The sequence below is a fragment of the Barbus barbus genome (genome assembly GCF_936440315.1).
Source record: "Barbus barbus genome assembly, chromosome: 1".
Lineage (NCBI taxonomy): Eukaryota > Metazoa > Chordata > Actinopteri > Cypriniformes > Cyprinidae > Barbus > Barbus barbus.
Genome location: NC_136729.1, coordinates 11,968,953 through 11,996,247, shown reverse-complemented (window position 1 = coordinate 11,996,247; position 27,295 = coordinate 11,968,953). Strand labels below are relative to the sequence as shown.

Genomic DNA, 27,295 nt, shown 5'->3' with positions numbered 1-27,295 from the left:
ATTCTATTTGGACTACTTCCTGTGTGTAAAGGTCGCTGCAGGTGCTGGTTGATCTGAGGGGTGCATGGGGAGTACATTCTTTCTTATTTATTTTCTTAAAGTTAGCTAAATTTCGAGGAGTGTCTCGCTGCAGCCCACAAGATCCAGGGGGTGTGGTTGGATCCAGATCCAACTCCTCCCACATTACATATACCTAAACCTACCCATCTCCACCCCCTGATCCCTAAACCCAGCCCTAAACCTACCCATCTCCACCCCCTGATCCCTAAACCCACCCCTAAACCTACCCATCTCCACCCCCTGATCCCTAAACCCACCCCATCTCCACCCCTAAACCTACCCATCTCCAACCCCTGATCCCTAAACCCACCCCATCTCCACCCCTAAACCTACCCATCTCCACCCCCTGATCCCTAAACCCACCTCATCTCCATCCCTAAACCTACCAATCTCCACCCCCTGATACCTAAACCCACCCCATCTCCATCCCTAAACCTACCAATCTCCACCCCCTGATCCCTAAACCCACCCCATCTCCATCCCTAAACCTACCTATCTTCACCCCCTGATCCCTAAACCCACCCCATCCCTATAAACCTACCAATCTTAACCCCCTGATCCCTAAACCCACCCCATCTCCATCCCTAAACTTATCAATCTTCACCCCTAGATGTGGATCCAACCACGCCCCCTGGATCTTGTGGACTGCAGCTAGCCCTACTTGTAAATTTCTGACAATTTCATGTGTTGCACTTTATTAGTGTCTGCTCTGTTATGTTGATAACTTGCAGACCTGACATATTTTAATCAAAATTTTGATAAATACAAACTTGAAAATGATCTTGAAATCATCATGATGGCAGCCTCCATTTTAGAAAAGTCTGGCTTTAGGCTGATTTGTTTGTGGTCTTTTCTGGTAACACCACAGAGCCTATATTAACTTGTAATATAAAGTCTGTGGTGTTATAATTACGTATGTGGTGTTACTTCAAAATGACATAGACATAAGTGGCTGTGTCACCACTCACCAGTGTTTCATTGAAATTATTTAAAAATCAAAATGTTCTTAAGCTTTCATTTGAATGGATATAGCATATTAAACTAATTTTAAATGCATAGCAATATATGAGGAGAAACAAACAAACAAGCATTTTTACAAATTCTGCCTCTCATTTGCCACCCCGATTGAAGAACGACCCTTATGTAATTTTATTGGTACTTTGCATCAATCTTTGCATCTTTGGATATGTGTCTTCCATAATATTTGTTTATTTACATTTATCAGTGCCATTGTATAGGCATATATATATTCTGTTCAATAAATAAAATAAAAAAACACAGGCAGGCAACCTAACATTATGAAATGTATTTCCTATTTCCTTAGACCAAACCACCACATATTTTTGGTAAGTGCAACTTAGCCTACTTGACCAGTGAACGTCTATTTTTTCTTATTCGTCTTCCTCAGAGAACGTAAACATTATTTATGACTGTTTCACAGAATGTTTGTCTCGAGGAGGAAAAGTGTTATTGAAAGCGCGTCATGGCGCAGCAGCCAATCAGATGAGGCCAGTCAAACCCCGCGCGGCGCTCTACCTGTAACTGACTGACTGTAAATAACGTGCAAATTCTCGGTAAACTATCCTGGGTTTCTAAAGCTACATATTTGTGAAGAGCGATATATATATTTATTTTATAGCGCACTAGTTTGATTTAGGATTCGAATAGAACTAAGAAAGCTTGGGGATATTTTTCCCGCGCTGCTAACAAAGCGCACACATAGCCTAATCTTTTATCGTTGTTTATCAGACTCAGCTTAACCAGTAAAACAATATATATTTAAATTTCTGTTTCCTTCCATAAGAACCGCCATGTCTGCGTCTAAATTCACCTTGCTGTGTAATTCGCATAAATGCCGGGCAAAGCTGAGTGGGTTCGCGTGGGTCACGGCCTGCTCTCATGTCTTCTGTGATCAACACGGTTCAGAGGAGTTCAGCCGCACTCCTGCCATCTGCCCCGCCTGCTCCTCCATGCTCTCGGGCAAACTGGACGCCTTTAGAACCGAGCTGGCACCGTCAGAGCAATACAAGGCTATGGTTTTGGTCGGACTACAGCCTGAAACGGTTTTGGAAATCAGTCATAAAGCGCTGGACTTTTGGACCTACCAGGTTTGATGTCTGCAGAAACTGAGAGAGGTTGGGATTAATGCACCCTCACTCATTTTTTTTTTTTGTGTGTGGTTGTGTCAGGTTAATCAGGAGAGGATGCTGATGGACTACAATCTGTCCAGGGCTGGAGGACAAGTGCTTCAGATGGAGAAGTGTATGATCCAGCAGAACCAGAGCAAAGAGCTGGAGTTAAATGCATTAAGAGGAGACATTGCTTCACTGAAAAAGGTCCCAAATATGACCATGCCATCAAACCAATGCCCACTCTCACTATTTATATACAGCAACAGTCAAAATAACTTAAAAAATAAATAAGTAAAAATGCTCTCAAAACTTTGAAATGACAAGAAAAAAATGTTGACCAAAATTTTCTTTCAAAAAAACACCACTCATTAATTTCAACAAGTGGATGCATTAAATTGATCAAGTGACCGTAGAGGCTTTTATACTGTTATAAAAATGTATTTTATACTTTTTATCTCTCTATTCATAAAAAACAATGTATAATGGTTTAAAAATGAAGCAGCACAACTGTTTTAAACATTGATAATAATAAATGGTACCATTTGTTATTACATTAAAAACTTTGCCATCAAGGGAATAAATGTTTTTATATATATTTTAAAAAGAATGTTGATAATTTCATTGCATCAATAAAAAATGTTTTGTGGTTACACATGTTGGAGTGCCTTTAGCTCACAATGTACAAGTTTAAGATCACAAGTAACATTTAATCAAATGTGTCTAAGTACTTTATATATAAAAGCATGAGAAGGATGCTTTTTTTTGTATTTCTTTAACAACAGTCAATGTCCCCACTTTCAACTTTTACATTCTCCAGGTGCTGGAGGAATATAAGCGAAAGTACAATGAGGTTTTGGAGCGGCTGAATGAACGAAATAGGCAATATCAGAAGCTGCAGGGACTTCTGGACTCACTACGGATGCACACGCTGGGAACGGGAGAGAAAGATCACATTTCCCACCCTTTCACTACAGGTCAGGGGGGGTGGTCAATGGGTAGAAACAAGTATAACGGTTCCTTATTTAAACAAATTATTGTAATTTTCTATTTTACCCTGCATAAGTAAAATCAGGTCAAGATTTCTTAAACCCACTGAGATGTGATCAAGTGTTATAAAGCACAGAATATGAAAAATCTTTGCAATTATTGTCATCAGGTTTGGTCAAACAGCGCTCACCGCAAAGCAGTCCTTCATTCCTGGTACCAGATGGTGACAGGTTCTTCTCTCTGGGACCAGAAAACGCTAAAACTTTCTTCCAGTTCAGCACACCCACACGAGACAGAGCCCAATCTTTTATCAAGAAAAACTAAGTTTCATAGATGCTTGTTTCTTTCACTTAGGAATCCTGATATCAGTTCTAACTGCCAAATATGGTTGATTCTGTTTATGTTCGTTCAAGTTGGTAAAAGCTGTTACACCGTTTAAAGAAGGTGTTATGCTGTAAACACTCACAACACGTTTCCACTAATGTAAATGACCTTATTGTGGAAAATAACTTATAATTAAAATGTGAAAAACTCTACGCTAATTATCTTTATTACCTGTAGGAACTGTCAAACTGATCAGAGTAAGACTGGGATTTATTTATTTATTTATTTATTCACAACCCAAATATGAAACAGACTGCAGCACAATCTTAACAATGATACCCATCAACAAACAAGAGGAAAATTCAAAAAGGGAAATAATTTGAAAAAATATGTACAAAGTTTTCCTGTCCTCTCAAACAGGAACAAAACAAAATATACAAAAACACTACCCTCATTGATCTCAATGTTCTCACTGTACGTCCTCTCTTTGGGTTTTCATTCACTTTGTGGTTTGTAAGTAACAAAGGCTGCACTTTGGCTTTTCATCACCTGTCTTTTCCCATTGACTATAAGGAGCAAGGGAGAGTCCACACGTATACTTCGGAAGTCATATGACTGTATAGGGAGAAGAAAAGAAGAAACATAAAAACACCTGTTGTAATGCAAACATTAAGAACTTTACATTTACAATTGGGTTATTATACTGTGGCCACAGATAACAGCTGCAAACTTATACATATTTGCTTGATTGTGTACACTACTGTTCAAAAGTTTGGGGTCAGTAAGTAAATATATTTTTAAACAACTTCATTTTATTCAGCAAGTATGCATTAAATTGATCGAAATACCGTTCTTTTGAATTTTCTATTCACCAAAGAATCCTGAAAAAATAAAATAAAAAGTACCATGTTGTGACAAATAAGAAATGTGATTTCTGAAAGATTGTGAGACACTGAAGACATTAAAAAAAATTCAGCTTAGCATCACAGGAATAAATTACATTTTAAAACATAATAAAAAGAAAACAGTTTATTTTAAATTGTAATATTATTTCATAATATTACTGTTTTTTTGATCAAATAAATGCAGCCATGGTGAGCATAAGGGGATTTCCTTGGAAAACATTTTTAAAATCTTAATGATGACCCCAAAATTTGGAATGGTAGTGTAAGCGGAGGTATAAAACTTTAAAGTATAATGAAAAGTCTTGTTTACAAACCTTATCTTTATGTGTTACGCTGTGCCGTTTAACCTGTGGTTCAGGAATGACTACAGCATCCCCTATTAAAACACCCCAGCTGTCTGCTGTATTATACACCATGACTACACAACAGGTCTCATCACTGTCCACCATGCCAAATGTGCTGCAAGACAAAAACAAGAAAACCATTTAAAAAAAACAATACAATCAGCAACCAGTTAGCTATATCCAGTAACCTTCTAGTTTTGTTAGTACGGGAAATACTTGAAGAGGTTGTTAATGTGGCAGAAGCATTTAAACTCACAAAGCCATACGGCCCTCTGAGGCCAAGCTGAAGACCACTTTTCCTAGCGCTGCCACCCCACCGTTATGGCCGTGAGTGAGAGAGGATAAGCTGCGGGGTTCAAGGCTCCCCACGCGGCCGGAGGGAGACCGGAACTGAGCGGAGGAGCACGGGCCCAAAGCGGAGGTACTGAGTGAGGAGAGCATGTTACGAAGACGCCGCGCTTTTACTTTTCCCTGAAACACAGAGAGAGTGGAGTTAATGTGATTTCTTATGGACCTCCAGAATATTGTTTTGACTGTACTTTTGTCCTCATTTGTAAGGCGCTTTGGATAAAAGTGTCTGCTAAATGACTAAAAGTAAATGTACTCTACTGCCATCTCCTGGAAATAATCCAAAATAACAACCAAACAACCTTTTCAATGAGCTTTTACACAATCAACCGAACTATATAAAGCTCTGTGCTGCTAAACATGCTACAACACTTCACATTCGGGGCGTTTTGTATCAAATGTGTTTAGCCAATGCTTTTTTTTCTCAATATAATAATTATATACACTGTAACAGTTGGACAGGTGCAAGCTTTGTTTCCAAATGCCAAATAAAATCAAGATGTATTGTCAACTTAACACACCTTTGTAAAACCAGATAGTCAGTGCTCAGTGAAAGAGTCCAAATATGTAAATAATATGATTTACACACTAAATTCAACAGACACTCCAGTACAATACGCAGATTTTGAAATGCTCATGATAGACAACCTTATCCATACCTGACAGTGATTGGCTGCCACCTTCCATTTTCACTCAATGTTTGAATAAAGTTGAGCATGTCTGAACGTTTTAACATTCTCAGATGCTCTCGACACTTCTGCGGTCAATAGCTCAGCTCCCATAGAAATGACCTGAAAATGCCTGTTCTGCGCCAGTGTAAACAATGTTGATGTTTATTTCTCTCACCTTATTCTCTATTAACATTGTAACCTGGTCTAGGTAATTCAGCAGCTGTTTTTCTCTCTCCCGAGCATCTTCCCAGCCAGGATCCAGAGCTGCAGCACGGCTGTATCCATCCAGAGCTGAACTGTGCATCTCCTCATACTGGAACAACTGGTGACAGAAAGGAGATTCTTAGGTGCTTCACACAGTGGAAGTGTAACAGCAGGCCGTTTACCAGTTTAGAAATATATATATATATATATATATATATATATATATATATATATATATATATATATATATACACACACACATAAAACAAAGTGGATAAGATACTGGTTTTACTTTGACATATTTGCTGGTGCACACCCCACCAGTTTGAAAAAGTGTATGAGAAAGCAACTGAAAGAATTGTTACCGTAGCTCTGTTAAAGTGGAGGTCAGGATTCATTGAGGATGCTTTGTCGATTTTCTCCTGTAAATATGCACCGATAAAATTATAAGGTAAAAATATGACAACCAGCTTTGGCTAATTAATATTAAACATTAATGTTTCGATGATACATGAGTGAGACAAAGAGGAAATACTCACAGCCTGTGCATAGGCACTGAGGGCTTGTTGAGAAAGCTGTGGGTTTTGCCCACTGGTAAAAAACATGGAGATATACGCGTTTCCTAAAATATCTGTTGGGCCAAAGCAAAACAGTATTAAATTGTTTATTTAATTTTTTTCAATATACCAACATTATAAACTATCTCCATTTAGAAATGCTGTTAGGAAACATGCTGCGTTCTGATTGACAGCATGGATATCTATTGGGAGTTCACTTGACAAAAACATTTATTTGGATTGAATTTCACTTAAAAGCATAGTTCACCTGAAAAGGAAAATTCAGTTATCCTTTACTCACCCTCATGTCGTTCTTTCTAAGATAATACATTTTGAAGAATGCTATAAACAGTTTCAAATTCCCGTTGGCTTCCGTTGTATGGGGGGGGAAATAACGAGAAGCAAAACCGCTTGGTTACCAACAATCTTCAAAATATCTTCTTTTATGTTCCATGGAACAAAGCAAGTCAAATAGATTTGGAAAGACATGATGATGGCAATTCATTTTTATTTTTTGAAGAACTATTCCTTTTAAATAGCGGAATAAACTCCATTTTGGTCCAAATACATTTTACAGGGTATTCCTCTAGGAGCAGACCTAATGTGTTCTTTTCTGCAGTAGCCGTGTAATATACTCACACCACGAAGTCCCATCAGTGACATCGAGTTGCACGGCCTGCCTAGCCAGCTCCACACTCTCCAGAATGCGTTTGCTCTGCTCCTGTGCGTCTTCTTCCGGTGGCAGCTGTCGCAGCACCATAGACAGGCTTCTCAGAGACACTTTATTTTTACTCTGAATGAAGATAAGACACCAAGAGTTCATCTCTGAGCTTCATGAGCAGTACCATATCAAAAGAGACAGACATCCTAAAAGATATTGGGTCTCATTCACTATTGCTTCCATGGATTAATGCTTATATGCTATGTGTATTATGCGTTTGCCCAACTTCTGCCTAAATCATAATTTCATCACTCCTCAGCAAACATAATGCTCTTTAAAATCAAGCTCTCACATGAGCACTTGCAACAAGAGCCTGTGCCTTCCTTAAAACCAGTTCAAACACAATAAACATCTTTTGTACAGACAGAGAAAAAATTATACACAGAAACCTAGCAGCTTGAGCTATATTGTATATGATAAAATATATTTAAGATAAAATAAAATTTCATCTTAACATGGTTATAGGTGAAGATTATGATATAGGATAAGAATTATAGAAATACAGCATAAGAATTATGATATAGATTATACCTCATGTATGCACATTTAATGAATGAGACCCATTGTTCTTGGCCATAATAAAACGTACCTGCTGTTGTGCACCTGTGAAGCAGGTCTTGGCCGCTGTCAGGTCTCCTTTTTTCCAGTACTGCTCTCCCAGTGTGTTCCAGCCCTCAACCAAACCTGGTTCCAGTTTAACAGCTCGGGACAGACACTCCTCTGCAGTCTGACTGAACCCCGGAGCGACGTTCAGACACCGACCCCGTAGAAGCAGGAACTGGGCGCTGTGTTTGTACAAGTCTGTTGAAATTATATAGGAAGTATATAATAATAATACCAATAATTGGTGGCATTTTTAATGGTGCGGAGACAATAATTCTGGTGTATTTTCTATCAACATATTTTTTAATTAATTGCCAGAATATATTTAATTAAACATTAAAATTTCTTTGCCATAAAATTAATGGAACACAAAGAAATCCCCACCTTCTTTTTCTTCCAGTCTCTTAAGTGTCTTTGCCATCTCTTGAGCAACATCATCCTGTTTCCTACCAGCATCTTCAACACTGTGCGTCTCAAAGTAACGGTCCCTAAAGGAATAAAGATCATCTACCAGCTCCTGTGAGAGAAACATGCTATTATTAAACAACTGCACATTTAAAGTTCCTCAAAAAGGAACTTTAATGTGAGAAAGCCAAAAATAAATTCTATGATCATTTGAAACACAGAAGGAGATCTTAGACAGAATGACAGCCAGCACTCACTTGCATTGCATTCTTTTGTAATAAAATGAAAGTGACAGTAAAGTAACTGCAGTGAAGAAAAATTACTGTAGTAGTTGTGAGAATAAGGTTGTGTCATCTTCATCAGCTAGATAGTTTAAAGAAGAACTCAAATCAATTTATTATAGTTGTACAGTACAATAATAAGTGTCTCTTGCATTGAGAGGTAAACAAGCATTACACGACATAATGGGAAGCAGATTAGGATAAAACGATCAGGCTACACTGCATGGAGTTTAATCAAAGATATTTAGATGCTACTTGTCCTAAAACCTGCCTTTTCTCCTTTGTTACAATGCTGTGACAGGCGCTGTGTACATTATACACCATCGACATCAGCTGGGTGCTGTAATACCTATTTATTTCTACCTCACCAAAAGAAAGAAGGAAATGAAAGAGTGAGTTCAAACCTTTAACACGTGCAAGTCATCTTTGTCTGTTGTTTTCTGCTCCCCATCATTATCAACCTCGGCCATCTTTAACATGTGAAGCAGGACCAGAGCAAGCCTGATAAACACAGACGAGTGTGTTTGGGCGTCACCTACTGGTCAGGAGACGTTTTTATATTTATTTTTCTTTGACCAAATGTTTACTTTATAGTTTGTGACACAAAAATCTAGAAGGAAATTATTTTGGACATTGGCAGATCTATTATCCATTTAGTAGTATTATTCACACCCTAAAATATTTTTACACGTACTTCAGGCAATCACAGCAAAGCACCTCTTTGGAAAACGTCAATAAGAAAGTGATTTTTAAGATTTTTATTTTATTTTATATGCAACCATCTAAAAGCAACAAATAAATAAACATAAAATAGTCAAACGAGTAAAAATAAATATACAAAATTGCATTACAATAGATACTTTATGCGGAAATCAATCTTTATACGCTGATCAAAGTTTTTCAAAGAAGCTGCAAACACAGCGAATGAAATGGGAAGTAAAAGTGCGCATGCGCATGCGGTCACACGCAGTCACGAGACTCTCCTGAAACACCAGTGATGATGTTTCGATGATCTTGTAGTGGCAATGGTAGTGTTTTTATCTTTCTTTCTCGGTTTACTGCTCATGACAGTCTCTGAAAACGATGCAGCCGAGAGGATTCAAGCTTTCGTCGTGCCTCACAGTCATATGGATGTTGGCTGGGTGTACACCGTCCAGGTAAAACGCAGACATTAATGGCTTGTATGTTTTCTAAGTGGAGCTATCTTCATCAGTTTTGTCAAACTCCTCTGTTGTAGGAGAGCATGCATGCATACGCCAGCAATATGTACAGCAGTGTAGTTGAAGAGCTGTCACGAGTCAAAAGCCGTAAATTCATCGCAGTTGAACAGGAGTTTTTCCGACTCTGGTGGGTGAATGTGGCAACAGATTGGCACAAGAAACAGGTAAGGACTTACAGATAACTTATTAGCTGTTTTAGTAGTTTTAAGTATAACATAATGAAGGTAAATCATTTAAATTATTGTTTAAGACAGATTTTCAAACTGGAGCATGGAAAAAAAAAACGTGTAGAAATGTTCAAAACGTTTAATTAAGTTCAAGTTTATTTGTATAGCGCTTTTTACGATACAAATCGTTGCAAAGCAGCTCTACAGGAAATTAAGTTTCCACTATATATGTATATATTGCAGAACCTTAATATATTTAACTTATGGCAAAATTAGGTATTTCTGTATGTTGTCTGAGCTTTTGCATCCTCTGAGGTCCTCTGAGGGGTTGGCATTATCTTTTCTCAGGTGTTCGGTCATCTCAGATCATTTAAGGGTTGGATCCAGACTGAAGCTTCTATGTCCTAGTTACCACGGGATGTTAATCCTCTGGCAGAAACAGAGAAACAAATAGAGACATAAAAAGCGTAGCTGCTGTTCCATCTAAGCAAAAATGATTTGTTCAACCCAAGCTAAAGAATAATAATAATGTTCATTTGATCAGATATAACTGCAGTACAAGATTATAAGATGCATTATGTGAATGCTTGTCTAAAGAGATGTGTCTTTAATCTAGATTTAAACAGAGAAAGTGTATCTGAACACCGAACATTATCAGGAAGGCTATTCCAGAGTTTGGTAGCCAAATGTGAAAAAGCTCTACCTCCTTTAGTGGACTTTGCCATCCTAGGTACTACCAAATGTCCAGAGTTTTGCGACCTTAGGGAGCGGGCTGGATTGTAGTTTGGTAGAAGACAAGTTGGGTACGCAGGAGCTAAACCATTTAGGGCCTTATAGGCAAGTAATAATATTTTGTAAATGATATGGAACTTAATAGGTAGCCAGTGCAGAGACTGTAAAATTGGGGTAATATGATCATATTTTCTTGACCTGGTAAGAACTCTAGCCGCTGCATTTTGGACTATCTGTAGCTTGTTTATTGAAGATGCAGGACAACCACCTAGCAGTGCATTACAATAGTCCAGTCTAGAGGTCATGAATGCATGAACTAGCTTTTCTGCATCAGAAACAGGTTGCATGTTTCGAAGCTTGGCAATGTTTCTAAGATGGAAGAATGCTGTTTTTGTAACATGGGAAATATGATTTTCAAAGGACAAGATGCTGTCTAATATAACACCCAGATTTTTGGCTTTAGAGGACGTAACGGGGAAGTCATGGCCTAATGGTTAAAGAGTCTGACTTGTAATCCAAAGGTTGTGGGTTCGAGTCTCGGGCCGGCAGGGATTGTAGGTGGGGAGAGTGAATGTACAGTGCTCTCTCCACCCTCAATACCACGACTGAGGTGCCCTTGAGCAAGGCACCGAACCCCCAACTGCTCCCCGGGCGCCGCAGCATAAATGGGTGCCCACTGCTCCGGGTGTGTGTTCACGGTGTGTGTGTGTTCACTGCTGTGTGTGTGTTCACTGCTGTGTGTGTGCACGTTGGATGGGTTAAATGCAGAGCACAAATTCCGAGTATGGGTCACCATACTTGAAAGTATGTCACTTCACTTCACTTCACTTCAACAGTATTCTAGTTGCTTCACTTCAACTTCACTTCTAGTTGCAAATTGTAATCCAAGAGATTCTGTGTACTGTTTTTTTGGTCCAATAAGTAATATCTCTGTCTTATCTGAATTTAATAGGAGGAAATTATTGGTCATCCAATCTTTTACATTTTTTACACAATCTATTAGCTTAGTTTAGAAGTTTGATCTGGTCTTGTTGAGATATATAGTTGAGTATCATCAGCATAACAATGAAAACTAATCCTGTATTTTCTAATAATATTACCAAGGGGCAACATGTATATTGAAAATAGCAGAGGGCCTGGGACAGATCCTTGTGGTACTCCATACTTTACTGGTGATAATTGAGATGACTCCCCATTTAAATGAACAAAGTGGTAGCGATCAGACAGGTAGGATCTAAACCATCTTAAAGCCTGCCCTTGAATACCAGTATAGTTTTGTAATCGATCTATGAGTATGTCATGGTCTATAGTGTCAAACACAGCACTAAGATCAAGTAATACTAGCAATGAGATGCAGCCTTGGTCTGAAGCAAGAAGCAAGTCATTTGTAATTTTAGCAAGTGCAGTTTCTGTACTATGGTGAGGCCTGAAACCTGACTCAAATTCTTCATAGAGATCATTTTTTTGCAAGAAGGAGCACAATTGAGCAGACACAACTTTTTCTAAAATTTTAGACATAAACGGAAGATTTGAAATGGGTCTGTAATTTGCCAGTTCATTAGAATCTAGTTGTGGTTTCTTAATAAGAGGCTTAATAACCACCAGCTTGAATGGTTTTGGGACGTGACCTAAAGATAACAATGAGTTAATAATATTGAGAAGCGGTTCTTCTGCTACAGGTAACAACTCTTTCAGTAGTTTAGTGGGTATAGGATCTAATAAACATGTTGTTGGTTTAGATGCACTGATAAGTTACGTTTATTTAGCTCTTCCTGTCCAATAGTTGTAAAGCACTGCAGTTTAAATAAATAGATTAAAATAAAAAAATGATTCAAGTAAATAAAAATAAATCAATAATTAAATCTAACAGTACAAAACTGTAGTAAGTAGAAAAAATATTAATGTAACATATAATAGAAAATAATTTCCAAATGATATTTTACATATTTATGATTGTGCTGTCAAACGATTAATCGTGATTATTGCATCCAAAATAAAAGTTTTTGTTTGCATACTATATGTATGTATACTGTTTATGTATTATGTATATATAAATACACACACATACAGCATATATTTTGAAAATATTTACATGTATATGCATTTATATATTTATATTATTATACTTTATGATATATTATATTATATATTCAATATAGACATAATAAATACAAACACATGCATGTATATACAGTGGTGTGAAAAAGTGTTGGCCCCCTTCCTGATTTTTAATTTTTTTGCATGTTTGTCACACTTTAATGTTTCAGATCATCAAACAAATTTAAATATTAATCAAAGATAACACAAGTAAACACAACATGCAGTCCGAACAAAATCCAAACCCACATGGCCCTGTGTGAAAAAGTGTTTGCCCCCCCCCCAACCTGATTACTGCCACACCTGTTCGCAATCAAGAAATCACTTAAATAGGACCTGCCTGACAAAGTAAAGTAGACCTAAAGATCCTCAAAAGCTACACATCATGTTGAGATCCAAAGAAGTTCAGGAACAAATTAGAAAGAAAGTAATTTAGATCTATCAGTCTGGAAAAGGTTATAAAGCCATTTCTAAAGCTTCGGGACTTCAGCGAACCACAGTGAGAGCCATTATCCACAAAATTACCCCAAGAACGCAGCGACGACACAAAAGACCCCACAACAACATTTAAAGAACTGCAGGCCTCACTTGCCTCAGTTAAGGTCAGTGTTCATGACTCCACCATAAGAAAGAGACTGGCCAAAAATGGCCTGCATGGCTGAGTTCCAAGACGAAAACCGTTGCTGAGCAAAAAGAACATAAAGGATTGTCTCAGTTTTGCCAGAAAACATCTCGATGATTCCCAAGACTTTTGGGAAAATACTCTGTGGACTGACGAGACAAAAGTTGAACTTTTTGGAAGGTGTGTGTCCCATTACATCTGGCGTAAAAGTAACACAGCATTTCAGAAAAAGAACATCATACCAACAGTAAAATATGGTGGTGGTAGTGTGATGGTCTGGGGCTGTTTTGCTGCTTCAGGACCTGGAAGACTTGCTGTGATAAATGGAACCATGAATTCAGCTGTCTACCAAAAAATCCTGAAGGACAATGTCCGGCCATCTGTTGGTGACCTCAAGCTGAAGCTAACTTGGGTTCTGCAGCAGGACAATGATCCAAAACACACCAGCAAATCCACCTCTGAATGGCTGAAGAAAAACAAAATAAAGACTTTGGAGTGGCCTAGTCAAAGTCCTGACCTGAATCCTATTGAGATGCTGTGGCATGACCTTAAAAAGGCGGTTCATGCTCAAAAACCCTCCAATGTGGCTGAATTACAACAATTCTGCCAAGATAAGTGGGCCAAAATTCCTCCACAGCGCTGTAAGAGACTCATTGCAAGTTATCGCAAACGCTTGATTGCAGTTGTTGCTGCTAAGGGTGGCCCAACCAGTTATTAGGTTTAGGGGGCAAGCACTTTTTCACACAGGGCCATGTGGGTTTGGATTTTGTTTTCCCTTCATAATAAAAAACTTCATTCAAAAACTGCATGTTGTGTTTACTTGTGTTATCTTTGATTTAATATTTAAATTATTTTGATCTGAAACATTAAAGTGTGACAAACATGTAAAAAAAAAAAAAAAAAAAAAAATCAGGAAGGGGGCCAACACTTTTTCACACCACTGTATATCTAAGAAAAATATGCTATCTTTATATATTAAATATATTTATATATAAAAAGTAATATAAATATATAAATGCATATACATGTAAATAGTTTCAAAATATATACACGTGTGTTTATATATACATAATAAATATACATAGTACACACACATATATTATGTAACCCAACACTTATTTTGGATGCGATTATTCGCTATTAATCATTCGACAGCACTAAATGATATAGATACACTTTCACAGTATAAATTGGGTGTTTTTATGCATGAAAATATATAGCTGATTTTTCAATTTTGGGATGGGGTTCTTGCAAGTGTGATCAAGTTTGAGGGCTGTGGCATCTGAAAGATCAAAAACAAATAAATAAACAGGTTTAAGGTGACTTGTTTTATATGTCAGGTGAGACAGCTGCTAAACGAGGGTCGTCTGGAGTTCATAATCGGGGGTCAGGTGATGCATGATGAAGCAGTGACAGATGTAGATGATGCCATTCTTCAACTCACAGGTGCATGAGCATGAAACACTCTTTACAAATATCATAGTGCTGATACCATTTTTATGTAACATGTTATTTACACATTACTTTAAATAATGCTATGTTAAATGGTGTTAAAAATGTTGCATGTAGTTATAGATTTTCTCATCTGCCTCTCTTTCTCTTCTTCTGGCTTGTAGAGGGACACGGCTTCTTGTATGAGACTTTTGGTGTTCGGCCACGTTTCGGATGGCATGTTGATCCGTTTGGTGCGTCAGCCACCACCCCGGTCCTCTTTGCACTTGCGGGGTTTGACGCTCACCTCATCTCTCGCATCGACTATGACCTTAAAGATGACATGCAGGAAAACAAGGTTGTGCTATTGCGTAATTGGTTTGGTAAAACATTTATAATACAGCTGTGCATATGAAGTTTTTAATAATATTATATAGTATTTGTAGAAATTGCAGTTTGTGTGGAGAGGTTCACCATCCTTAAAGGAAAAACAAGAGATATTCACACACACTATGGACCAGTTCAGTTACTGCACACCATCGTATCTCCCCTTCTCTAACAGGTGACACCCAGTAAATGTATTTTTATTATTATTATTTTGTAACACTTCAATTGTGATTTTTGTTTAACATGAAGATCTAGAAAGTTCTATTAATTTATACACTATTATTCAACATTTTGGGGTCAGTTAGATTACTATTATTCTTAACAAGAATGCATTAATTGATCAAAAGTGACTGTAAAGACACTTATAATGTTCCCCAAGATTATATTTCAAAAAAGAAATATGCTTTTTTTTTAAACTTTCTATTCATCAAAGAATCCTGAAAAAAAGGAATGAATTACTATTTTAAATATATTAAAGCAAAAAAAAAGTTTTTAAGTTGTAATATTATGAGATATTACTGTAATTTTGAGTGAATAGCCTTGGTAAGCATAAGACTTCTTTCAAAATATTAAATATTCTTACCATCCCTTTGTTATAAACAACCTTTTATTAAAAAAAACTTTAAACTTTTCTGTGTAAAAACAAAAAGCATTAGAACAAAAACATTTTTTTTTTGAGCATGCTGTTATATTGATGGTAATTGTGCCTAGGTCTGGGTTTTACTGGAATGGTGTTGCTCTGTTTCCGGACCCTCCTAAAGATGGCATATACCCCAACATGAGTCTGCCAGTGACCAAAGAAACCGTAGAGCTTTACGCACAGACCATGGTGGACAACATCAAACAGAGGGCCCAGTGGTTCACAACCAGTCATGTTCTCTGGCCTTGGGTCAGTTCAGCACCATCATGCCACAGGCTAACACATACAGTACAGTATTTATTTTATATATTCACTAACTCATCCAGTTTTACAAGGGTATGTTGTATTTACAGGGTTGTGACAAGCAGTTCTTCAATGCTTCAGTGCAGTTTATGAACATGGATGTTTTAATAAACTACATTAACGCACACAGTGACAAGTATGGAGTCGCAGTTCAGTATGCCACGCTAAAGGACTATTTCCAGACAGTGCACCAAACAAATCTGTCCTGGGATGTGAGAGGAAACCAAGACTTCCTACCTTACTCAACAGGTTTACAATTTGGATATTATAGCTACTTCTGTAATTGTGATGAACCCTTTCACAGACTGTGATGATGTGCTTCCACCATTTACTGAACATTTTTAACACTACACTTTGTGTTTTATTACCATGCATTAAATTGCAAAAGAATAGTTATAGGCATAATTCACCCAAAAATGAAAATTCGTTCCAAACCTGTAAGACCTTCGGAACACAAATTATTATAATTTTGATGCATTCTGAGAGCTCTCTGACACTCCATAGACAGCAATGTAATTAACATGATCAACGTCCCTGATGTCAAATGGACTATTTTAATGATGTCCTTGCTACATTTATGGACCTTGATCGTGATAATTACATTGCTGTCTATGGGAGGGTCAGAGAGCTCTCAGAATGCATCAGAAATATCTTAAATTGTGTTCCGAAAATGAACGAAGGTCTTATGGGTTTGTAACGACATGAGGGTGAGTAATTAATGACAGAATTTTCATTTTTGGGTGAACTATCCATTTAACGCTGCTGTGTGAGTGTTTCTAATATAATGGTGACAGCAAAGATATAAAGACAGTGACAGCAAATTTGACATTTTTCTCTCTTCTGGCCAATGTAAGAATTTTTTTCCCCCTCTTTTTAGAAATGCTATTGTGGATTCTGTGAACCCTGGAAATGTCAAATGGGTCTATTAGTGATTCTCTGCATTTCTGAAAAACAAATGGTCCTGAAAGGTCTTTTATCCTCATTTTCTAGAACCGTTTCAGGCATGGACGGGGTTCTATGGGTCCAGAAATGTTCTGAAAGGAGTAGCTAGACGAGCAAGTTCCCTCCTGTATGCAGCAGAGTCTCTCTTCACTAGATGCCGTATCAGCTACCCAGAAGGTCCAGTTCAGAGAGAATGGGCTCTAGACAAACTCAAGGCCCTTCGATGGGCTGTCTCAGAGGTGCCTGGTTTTAAATATCTATTTATGCCACTACCATTTCCTTTTGAGCAACTTTGAGCAGCATGGCATTTGCAATTTAAATTTATTTAGTTGCAATGATGAAAATGTAAATTCATCAATGTCTATCTGGTACTAAATCTTTTTCTCATGAACGTTCTTTCATGATTCAGGCCCATAGGCCCAAATCAAACATGACCCATAAATAATTTATGTATGACTAGAAATTGACTGGTCATTATCTCATCTGATTTGCACCAGGTTCAGCACCATGATGGCATCACAGGGACAGAATCACCCAAAGTGGCTGATATGTACATGGAGCATCTCATGCAAGGCATGATGGGAGCTGAGGAGCTCTTGGCAGCCATATTCTTGCTTCCACAAACCCTTGAAATTTCCAATGACATCCATCACACACCCCAAACCAGATCCACTACAGTGAAGACCGGTACATTTCTTTATTTATATTCTCTGAATCTTTCTTCTCAGCATGTGGATCTATATTCTCTGTTCAGTTCTGATCTTTTCTTGTTAATTGACCAGTGAAATGCATTAGACTTCAATTTGATTTAAAATAAATGTAATTAATTTATTAATTAATGTAATTATAATTTATATTGAAATAAAAATACATTTTAAAATATACCTGGATTAAATATACCAGCAGCCAACAAGATATGAGTAAAGGCCTGTTCACACCAAGAACGATAACTATAATGATTACTATTATAATAACTATATTAGCATCCACACCAACGCACAATAACATTCTGTTCATTGTAAGCACATGCTGAGGTATCTGCCACTTGCTCAATGCTTGTGCTCTTTAAAGCAGAATGAATTCTGATTGGCTGTAAAAGTGATTCCATTGATATTTTTCCTTTGTCATTGTTATTACAGTTATATTAAAACTTAATAACTAAATAACTTAACTTAGTTAATATAACTAAGTTAAGTTTAAATGTAATATTTTTTTTGGTAGACAAAGTTAGCTTGTGGTTTTTAGACTCTTCTCTTGGTTCTTGATTTTTATTTTTAGATATCTTATTAAACTCAATTGATAATGTAGACATAATATATAGATAATATTGATAGTTTAAGTACATTTTAATTATATTTTCAGTCTAATTGCCAGCATTAGTAGTTATCAATCTTAAAATGTGAAGTAAAGTTTGGTTGAATAAAGGCTAATTGTCTAATAAAGGTTTTGTTGTTGTTTCAGACTCCGGAAATGTTCTGGAACAGCATATCATCGTGTACAACCCACTTGCCTGGAACATTTCAACATATATTAATATTTCTGTGGCATATGCAATGGCAGTTGTGCTTGACGATGATGGAAAGGCAGTACCTGCTCAGGTTGCAAAACATATTTTTTCTGTTGATCTCATTCATTGCTTCTGTCATGACATGTAGTCATCATAGTCATCAGATGTTTCTGTTAATAACAGACTCAATAATTAACTGCAGATCCAGCAATCGATGGAGTCTTCCACTGTCTACGATCTGTTCTTCGTTGCTGAGCTGGGTGGACTGCAGTACAGAAAGTACATTGTGCAGTTCCCACAATCCCACTGTGACACTAGATCTGCCTGTGGGGCGACTCATGTGGCCAGAGTAGTGAAATTTAAAAAGAAGAATGTGAGTCAGTGGAAGAGAACAGGTAGGAAGTTGCTACCAGTGCTGAATGAGTGCTACAAACTGATGTTTGACCAAGAGACAAACCTTCTGCACAGCATCACAGACCGGCAAGTTCTCCTTCAATATGCATCAGATTGCCACAGTTATGTCCAATAGAACATATCAGTTGATCTAGTCTATCCATTACAGGTGTGAAAAGATGAGAATTAGAGTACAGCAGGATTTCTGGGTGTATGAGGCCAATGGGGACATCCACTCTGGGCCAATCTCAGACAACTACATTTTTACTGCCAATGGCACAGCTATTCCTGCATACAAATCTGTGGCCATGGAGATTGTGCCAGGGAAGGTAGTCTCAGAGATACGCCAGTATTTCTACAGGTAAAAGAAAAGGTGTTTCTTGATATCCTGAATCTATTATGTCTGTCTGCTTCTAGGGTTGTTGTTCTCTGTAAAATGCAAGGCAGCAATTTAAAATACAACCTTCATTTAAAGTAGGGATGACAAAAATGTTCTAGTCCAAGGGTTCCCAAACACGTCCCCGGAGCCTCCCCAACACTGCACATTTTGCATGTCTCCTTTGTCTGACACACCCATTTCAGGTCTTGGAGTTGCTACTAATGAGCTGATGAGTTGAATCAGGTGTGATTGATAAAGGAGACATGCAAAATGTGCAGTGTTGGGGAGGCTCCAGGAACGAGTTTGAGAACCCCGGTTCTAGTCAATTTGATAAGCCCATAATTCATTTTATGTTAGGGCTGATAACCGAGAAATGGACAATATTTATAAATGTTTTATATATATATATATATATATATATATATATATATATATATATATATATATATATATATATATATATATATATATATAAAACATATAATATACAGTGGGTACGGAAAGTATTCAGTATTCAGAAGTATTCAGATGTTATATTGCAGCCATTTGCTAAAATCATTTGTTCATTTTTTTTTCCCTCATTAATGTACACACAGCACCCCATATTGACAGAAAAACAAAGAATTGTTGACATTTTTGCAGATTTATTAAAAAAGAAAAACTGAAATATCACATGGTCCTAAGTATTCAGACCCTTTGCTGTGACACTCATATATTTAACTCAGGTGCTGTCCATTTCTTCTGATCATCCTTGAGATGGCTCTACACCTTCATTTGAGTCCAGCTGTGTTTGATTATACTGACTGGACTTGATTAGGAAAGCCACACACCTGTCTATATAAGACCTTACAGCTCACAGTGCATGTCAGAGCAAATGAGAATCATGAGGTCAAAGGAACTGCCTGAAGAGCTCAGAGACAGAATTGTGGCAAGGCACAGATCTGGCCAAGGGTACAAAAAATATTCTGCTGCACTTAAGGTTCCTAAGAGCACAGTGGCCTCCATAATCCTTAAATGGATGACGTTTGGGACGACCAGAACCCTTCTTAGAGCTGGCCGTCCGGCCAGACTGAGCTGTCGGGGGAGAAGAGCCTTGGTGAGAGAGGTAAAGAAGAACCCAAAGATCACTGTGGCTGACCTCCAGAGATGCAGTCGGGAGATGGGAGAAAGTTGTAGAAAGTCAACCATCACTGCAGCCCTCCACCAGTCAGGGCTTTATGGCAGAGTGGCCCGACGGAAGCCTCTCCTCAGTGCAAGACACAAAAAAACACCTGAAGGACCACAAGATGGTGAGAAATCAGATTCTCTGGTCTGATGAGACAAGATAGAACTTTTTGGCCTTAATTCTAAGAGGTATGTGTGGAGAAAACCAGGCACTGCTCATCACCTGTCCAATACAGTCCCAACAGTGAAGCATGGTGGTGGCAGCATCATGCTGTGGGGGTGTTTTTCAGCTGCAGGGACAGGACGACTGGTTGCAATCGAGGGAAAGATGAATGCGGCCAAGTACAGGGATATCCTGGACGAAAACCTTCTCCAGAGTGCTCAGGACCTCAGACTGGGCCGAAGATTTACCTTCCAACAAGACAATGACCCTAAACACACAGCTAAAATAACGAAGGAGTGGCTTCACAACAACTCTGTGACTGTTCTTGAATGGCCCAGCCAGAGCCCTGACTTAAACCCAATTGAGCATCTCTGGAGAGACCTAAAAATGGCTGTCCACCAACGTTTACCATCCAACCTGACAGAACTGGAGAGGATCTGCAAGGAGGAATGGCAGAGGATCCCCAAATCCAGGTGTGAAAAACTTGTTACATCTTTCCCAAAAAGACTCATGGCTGTATTAGATCAAAAGGGTGCTTCTACTAAATACTGAGCAAAGGGTCTGAATACTTAGGACCATGTGATTATTTCAGTTTTTCTTTTTTAATAAATTTGCAAAAATGTCAACAATTCTGTGTTTTTCTGTCAATATGGGGTGCTGTGTGTACATTAATGAGGAAAAAAAAAAAGAACTTAAATGATTTTAGCAAATGGCTGCTATATATATATATATATATATATATAGCATGCACGCATACATACATACACGCATACATGCATACATACACACACACACACATGTTGGGACTCTTCATAGGCGTAATGGTTTTTATACTGAACAAACTGCGTGTGCTATTGCCCTACACCAACCCTACACCTAAACTTAGCCCTCACAGGAGACTTTGTGCATTTTTAGATTTAAAAAAAAAACACCATTTAGTATTTTTTTTTTTTTTTTAAGCCTTTTGAATTACGGGGACATAGGCAGTGTCCTCATAAACCACCTTCATATTGTAATACCTCTGTCATACCCATGTCATTATACAAATTTGTGTCCTCATAAACCACATAAACATGCACACACACACACACATACATATATATATATATATATATATATATATATATATATATATATATATATATATATATATATACATACATACATACAGTAGGGGTGGGACAAAAAAATCTATGCATTGTGATTCTCTCCAACGATTCTGGATCGATTCTGAGCTTAGTTTTTAACCAGATGTGCGATGATGCCAAGTTTGCTTTAGAAACACCGGTATTCTGCTTGCTTCCAATTCCTCACACACATACACCACTCGAACCTTCTGAGTTACAACGGGCTTCATTACACAGGATGCACTGTGAGAGACACGCACTTTGTTTGATGATACACTTGAAGTGTGCGGTCGCGCCCGTCGGTATTTTCCTTAGAAATGCTCTACGAAGTCATCATTTATGTGGTTTGTAATGCAGTGGAGTTATATATTTAAAATGAGAACCTCATCTGTGCGTGAATGCAGCTTAATAGATCTCCCACTGTCTATGATGTCATAATTCTTGAATGGAAAATGTTCAGATAATCTTAAATACTGAAAGCACTCTTTGTTTGTTATATGTTTCTATGCTCCTCTTTATTATTTGCTACTTGCTTGTATGTTTTGAAGTTATATTAGTTTAAAATTCTTAACATACACTGTTTTAATAAAAAAATTTTTTTAATTATTTTAAAAAGTACTTAATTACTTATGTAAGGATATGTATGTATAAAGGGGGAATAAAGTAAAGCAAGAATCGTTCTGGAATTCGTGCTGACAGAAAAAGATTCCCACCCCTAATATACAGTGCCCTCCATAAGTATTGGAACAGTAAAGACAAAATTGCTCTGTTGGCTGTGGAGTCAAGACATTTACAAATATGACTAAAAGATGAATATGAGACAAAACTACAGAATGTCACATTTTATTATTGGGCGATTCAACACATAGATGTTTTACCAGCTAAGAAGTTCAGCACTTTTCGAGTTTCATCCCTCGATCTGATGTGAGCATAAGTATTGGGACAGTTGCCTCACAGGTCTTTCTAAGTGATCAGCTGTGTCCTGTTGCATTAATTCTTCAGATATTAAAAGCAGGGAATGTGTCGTATCAGTTATATCCATTACTTCTTGCATTCGATGATGACACACACAAACCAGGATGAAGATGAGAGAGCTAACTTTGAGAGAAAAGCAAGCAATTTGGATGCTAAAAGATAAGTCAATTAGAGCGCTAGCAAAAACAAAGGGCATGGAGCAAACTCAAACGACCAGCGACACCAGCAACCAACAACGACCTGATCGGCTGAGAAAGCAACAGTAGTTGATGACAGACAAATCATAAAAGCTGTGAAAATGAATCCTAAAAGACGTGTCTATAAAATCACCAACAACTTCCAGAAAGCTGGGGTGATGCTCTGACAATCTACTGTCCTCAGGAGGCTTTGACACAGAATTACAGATGCTACACAGCAAGATGCAAACCTCTGACCAGCACCAAAAATAGAAAGGCAAGATTAGAGTTTACAAAAAAGCACAAAGGTGAGCCAGAAGAGTTTTGGAACGGTGTTTATGGACCGATGAGACAAAGATGAACCTTTATCTAAGTGATGGGAAAGCAAAAATGTGGAGAAAAAAGGGAACTGCTAATGATCCCAAGCATACATCCTCATCTGTAAAGTGCTACTGGGAGTAAAGGCAGAAACTCCCTAAAACAAGCAACAAGTGGAATTGGCTGCATTAAAGGCTGGGAAAAGTATTTCAAAGGATGAGACAAAGAGTCTAGTGATGTCTATGGGTCACAGACTCACTGCTGTGATTGTGCTCAAGGGATCTACATCTAAATAATAGCTTTTAATCTTTTATATCTGCCTTATGTTCAACTGTCCCAATACTTATGCTCACATCAATGAGTGGGATGAACTCTAAAAGTGCTGAACTTCTTAGCTGGCAAAACATCTATGTGTTGAAACGGCTAATAATAAAATGTGACATTCTGTAGTTTTGTCTCATATTCATGTTAATCATATTATATTTTGTCTTTACAGTTCCAATCCTTATGGAGGGCACTGCATATATATATATATATATATATATATATATATATATAAAATAAAATAAAATAAATTACAGCGAGTTATTTGAAGTGTTAAAACCCCGCCCCTAACACTATAATAACTGTTGAGAGGTCAAGTTCTTAGTTTGTCTTTTTGAATGTCTGTGATGTTGGATATACAGATTCTAGGCAGGGACGGTTCTAGGGTGAAGGGATACCCGGGTCTTAGCCCAGAGACATCAATATGTGGCAGAATACATACAATTTAAAAACATGGGAGCGTTCACAATTCGCATCTAGAAATGCGAGCTGTACCGCTTTCTCTTCTTTCAAAGCACACCGGAGCTCGTGCTCTCATGGTGTTTGCCTTTGCTAAGCAACTATGAGCCACGCTCGCCTTGACGATGAGAAGGTTTCAACTCACTGCAGCGCTGACGTGCAATGCTCACATCTCAAGCAGTTAACAACCGATGGATAATAGCAAGTTCTTGCCATACAATTTGTTTCTGTCAATAATCTGTTAATCTCTGATGTACACCACAATATAAAAGAAAAATATCTGGCTCTATGTCTGATTTAATGCAACTTTAAACACCACACACATTTTCTCCACAAATCTAGCAATAGTTCTCAGTCCTAAAAGTGTGAGTGTTCTTTCTGCAGAGAGGAAGAAGATAAGAATCACTTTTACTCCGTGGTCACCAGAGTGCCGGTAGGGTTTGAGGGTCGACTGGCATGTTTCAGACTGGAGCAGAGCTATAACGTGGGCCCCCTAGAGATGAACAGAGAGACCGTGTTCAGAACCCGCACGAGTCTGAAGAATAACAGAACACTGTTTACTGATAACAACGGCTATCAGATGATGAAAAGGACATATAAGACCTTTGTGAACAACACAATCGCCCGTGTAAGGTTGCTTTACACCTAAAATTCATAAATCATACCAGTTTGTCAGATATTAAGAGATATGCTTATTATACGTCTGTTGTGTTTACATGCACAGAATTACTACCCAATGGTACGAGCGGCCTATATAGAAGATGATTCCAGCAGAGTTGTGTTCCTCAGTGAAAGAGCTCATGGAGTGGCCAGTCTAAGTCAAGGTCAACTAGAAGTGAGGGCTTTCATTTGCCTTTCACACATACTTGGCACTGTTGTGACAATCTCTAAGGCCTTATTTAGCTGTTTTCTATTTTACAAATGATTTGTATACTGTGCATTGTGTGTGTGCATTAGGTGATGCTTCATAGACGGCTTTGGAACAACCAGGAGTGGAATCTGGGTTATAACCTGACTCTTAATGACTCGTCTGTGGTGCGGCCCGTTCTCTGGATGCTGCTGGGCTCCCCTTCTGCATTGTCATCTATCTACCAACAGGAGGCACTAGAGCTGCAACACAGACCTGTGGTTATGCCCATTGACCAACCCCGTGAGTTTGCAGACACAGGCATTGCTCAACTACTTGTCATTTCAGTTTCAGTTCCTCCAAAAAGTTTATTACATTCAGTGTTAACCATCTAATGAGTAACAATAGGCAACCAAATAATAGGCAACATACTGTAGCGTACCCTTCATTTATCTTTAATTTTTAACAGGTGCAGTTTAAATTTATGTAAAAAAAAGTTGTCAGTTAAAAAATTGAAATTCGCTCCATTGGCCCAGTACCAAGGTTTTTACAGTAAACTAAACTACAGTCATAAAATATGTATATTGCTTGAAATATAATAAGTTAGAAAAAAACGTAATTTTTCTGCTAGGTTCTAAGGCAACATGTCTCATTTTTAATTTTATTTTGACAATTTAATATGATGTACTAAAATTACTAAAACTGAAATAAAAACTTTATAGTTATATTAAAAAATACTAATAAAATGACAAAAACAACAAAATTACTAAAACTTCTAACTGAAATGAAAATGAAAACAGAAAATATAAAAATTATCAAACTATTTCAGAATATTGAAAGAAATACTGAAATAACACTGCCCAGTACATCTTTCCTTAAAATGTGGAAGCCCTTTTTAAACATGCATATGCACTCTTGCATCATCATCCAGATGACAGATTTATAGTATTTTGTTAGTACTTAGTGCACCTACTAATTTATCTCTGTTTGTACATTTAAACGCTTTACCTTCTTGTATTATTTATTTTATTACATTTTCATTATTACCTCCCTTTTGTGTGAAATTTTATTTTTCTTTATTTTTTTTTCATCTTGTATGTATCATAAAGAATTATAAGAAAATCATTAACAAAAGTTGCCAATTGAGCAAAATTTGAAGTAACAGTGCTTTACCTAAAGTGTGCTGAACAACAATAACATTTCCATATTTGTGTGTTTTGTACATTTTGGCAAGCAAACAGAGACAAAGAAAAGTAAACTTTTCCCTTACACAGAAAAGCCGTGGAATCAGAGAGAGAAATTTAGTGGGCCGTTTGTACAGCCGGTTGTGCTGCCCCAGAATCTCCACATGCAGACCCTCAGCATCCCTGGCTGGAGCTACAGTCCTGATCACACCCAGCATCTCCACAGTCTCAACTCAGGTAGGCCACAATATACTGTACACAAAAAAACTTGCAAAACAATCATGTTTCATAACCGTTATGTGAATCGGGATTTGATGGAGAGACTCAGGGTGAAGTATAAATTCTGCTTATAACCAGAAGCTATATTCAAAATGTACATATTATTTTTTAAGGTGGAGAGAGAAAGTCTGAGATAGACTTTGACCGTATTCTTTTGAGAATCACACACCTGTATGAAGAGGGAGAAGACCCAGTCCTATCACAACCCACCGTTATTAACCTGAAGGTACATTTAAGCTGTTCATTTTTTTTTGGGTTGGTAGAACAATTGGTAGATTTATTAAGCATCACCACTTAGCGGTAAATTCATACATTAATTCATTTACAGGAAGTTATGAGAGGCATAGGTGAAGTAACCAAAGTTCAGGAGCGTTCCCTCACTGGAACGTGGAATATATCAGACCTCCAGAGGTGGAGCTGGAAAACCAATGAAAGTGTACGGAAAGAAGGTGAGATTTCACCCTTGATTGGTAACTACAATGTTTGATCTGACAAGTAATTAAATCCTATTGAATAGATGTAATAAGAAATGTCATCGAATGTCATGAAATGTTAAATCTCAAGAAATGTCACAAATGTTTTTTTTTTTCTCTGCTTACAGAACAAACTGATTTTTTCAGCAGCACAAACCAGGACTTCAATGTGACCATTTATCCGAAGGAAATCAGAACCTTTTTCATTTACTTTAAATAGACAGATTTGCATTATCCGATTTTTATCTTCTGTGAAGATTCTTTATTCCGATTATTTCTAAATTGTCTGTAATGATTTTAAGATGTGTACAAGCTGAATCACCTTTTGAAAATTTGCTTTATTTTTTCTTATGATATTATTAAAGATCGTGTTAAGCATCACACATTTTGTGAAGTGTTTAGACTCATTTGTGTTCTTTGCTTATTTAGAAAGTGCATATACAA

General features: G+C 37.5%; 3 protein-coding genes across 4 annotated transcripts; 2 read left to right on the top strand and 1 right to left on the bottom strand.

The window, feature by feature from the left end:
* Positions 1–1,557: 1,557 nt before the first annotated feature.
* Positions 1,558–3,956, top strand: ccnb1ip1 (cyclin B1 interacting protein 1). 2 transcript variants are annotated; one of them, XM_079423195.1, is made up of 5 exons: positions 1,562–1,634; positions 1,865–2,168; positions 2,250–2,396; positions 3,010–3,166; positions 3,349–3,714. In XM_079423195.1, exons 2-5 carry the CDS (start codon positions 1,872–1,874, stop codon positions 3,501–3,503), a joined length of 756 nt encoding a protein of 251 aa, XP_079279321.1. In that variant the 5' UTR covers positions 1,562–1,634; positions 1,865–1,871; the 3' UTR covers positions 3,504–3,714. The 2 variants fall into 2 exon arrangements, with proteins under 2 accessions (XP_079279320.1, XP_079279321.1); XM_079423194.1 differs by having other exon boundaries at positions 1,558–2,168; positions 3,349–3,956.
* On the bottom strand, positions 3,758–9,069 carry ttc5 (tetratricopeptide repeat domain 5). Its single transcript, XM_079423185.1, has 10 exons — positions 8,947–9,069; positions 8,241–8,373; positions 7,843–8,054; positions 7,172–7,325; positions 6,515–6,606; positions 6,341–6,397; positions 5,947–6,093; positions 5,009–5,223; positions 4,723–4,867; positions 3,758–4,118 (listed from the first exon to the last, which is right to left on the bottom strand). Exons 1-10 carry the CDS (start codon positions 9,019–9,021, stop codon positions 3,999–4,001), a joined length of 1,350 nt encoding a protein of 449 aa, XP_079279311.1. The 5' UTR covers positions 9,022–9,069; the 3' UTR covers positions 3,758–3,998.
* A 405-nt stretch (positions 9,070–9,474) lies between these two features.
* man2b2 (mannosidase, alpha, class 2B, member 2) lies at positions 9,475–27,234 on the top strand. Its single transcript, XM_079404122.1, has 19 exons — positions 9,475–9,699; positions 9,780–9,926; positions 14,721–14,826; positions 14,997–15,169; positions 15,258–15,373; positions 15,910–16,087; positions 16,192–16,390; positions 17,132–17,322; positions 17,581–17,770; positions 18,545–18,681; positions 18,793–19,070; positions 19,153–19,344; positions 24,453–24,696; positions 24,793–24,903; positions 25,026–25,218; positions 26,190–26,336; positions 26,492–26,604; positions 26,707–26,827; positions 26,980–27,234. Exons 1-19 carry the CDS (start codon positions 9,568–9,570, stop codon positions 27,069–27,071), a joined length of 3,060 nt encoding a protein of 1,019 aa, XP_079260248.1. The 5' UTR covers positions 9,475–9,567; the 3' UTR covers positions 27,072–27,234.
* The last annotated feature ends 61 nt before the right edge of the window (positions 27,235–27,295 follow it).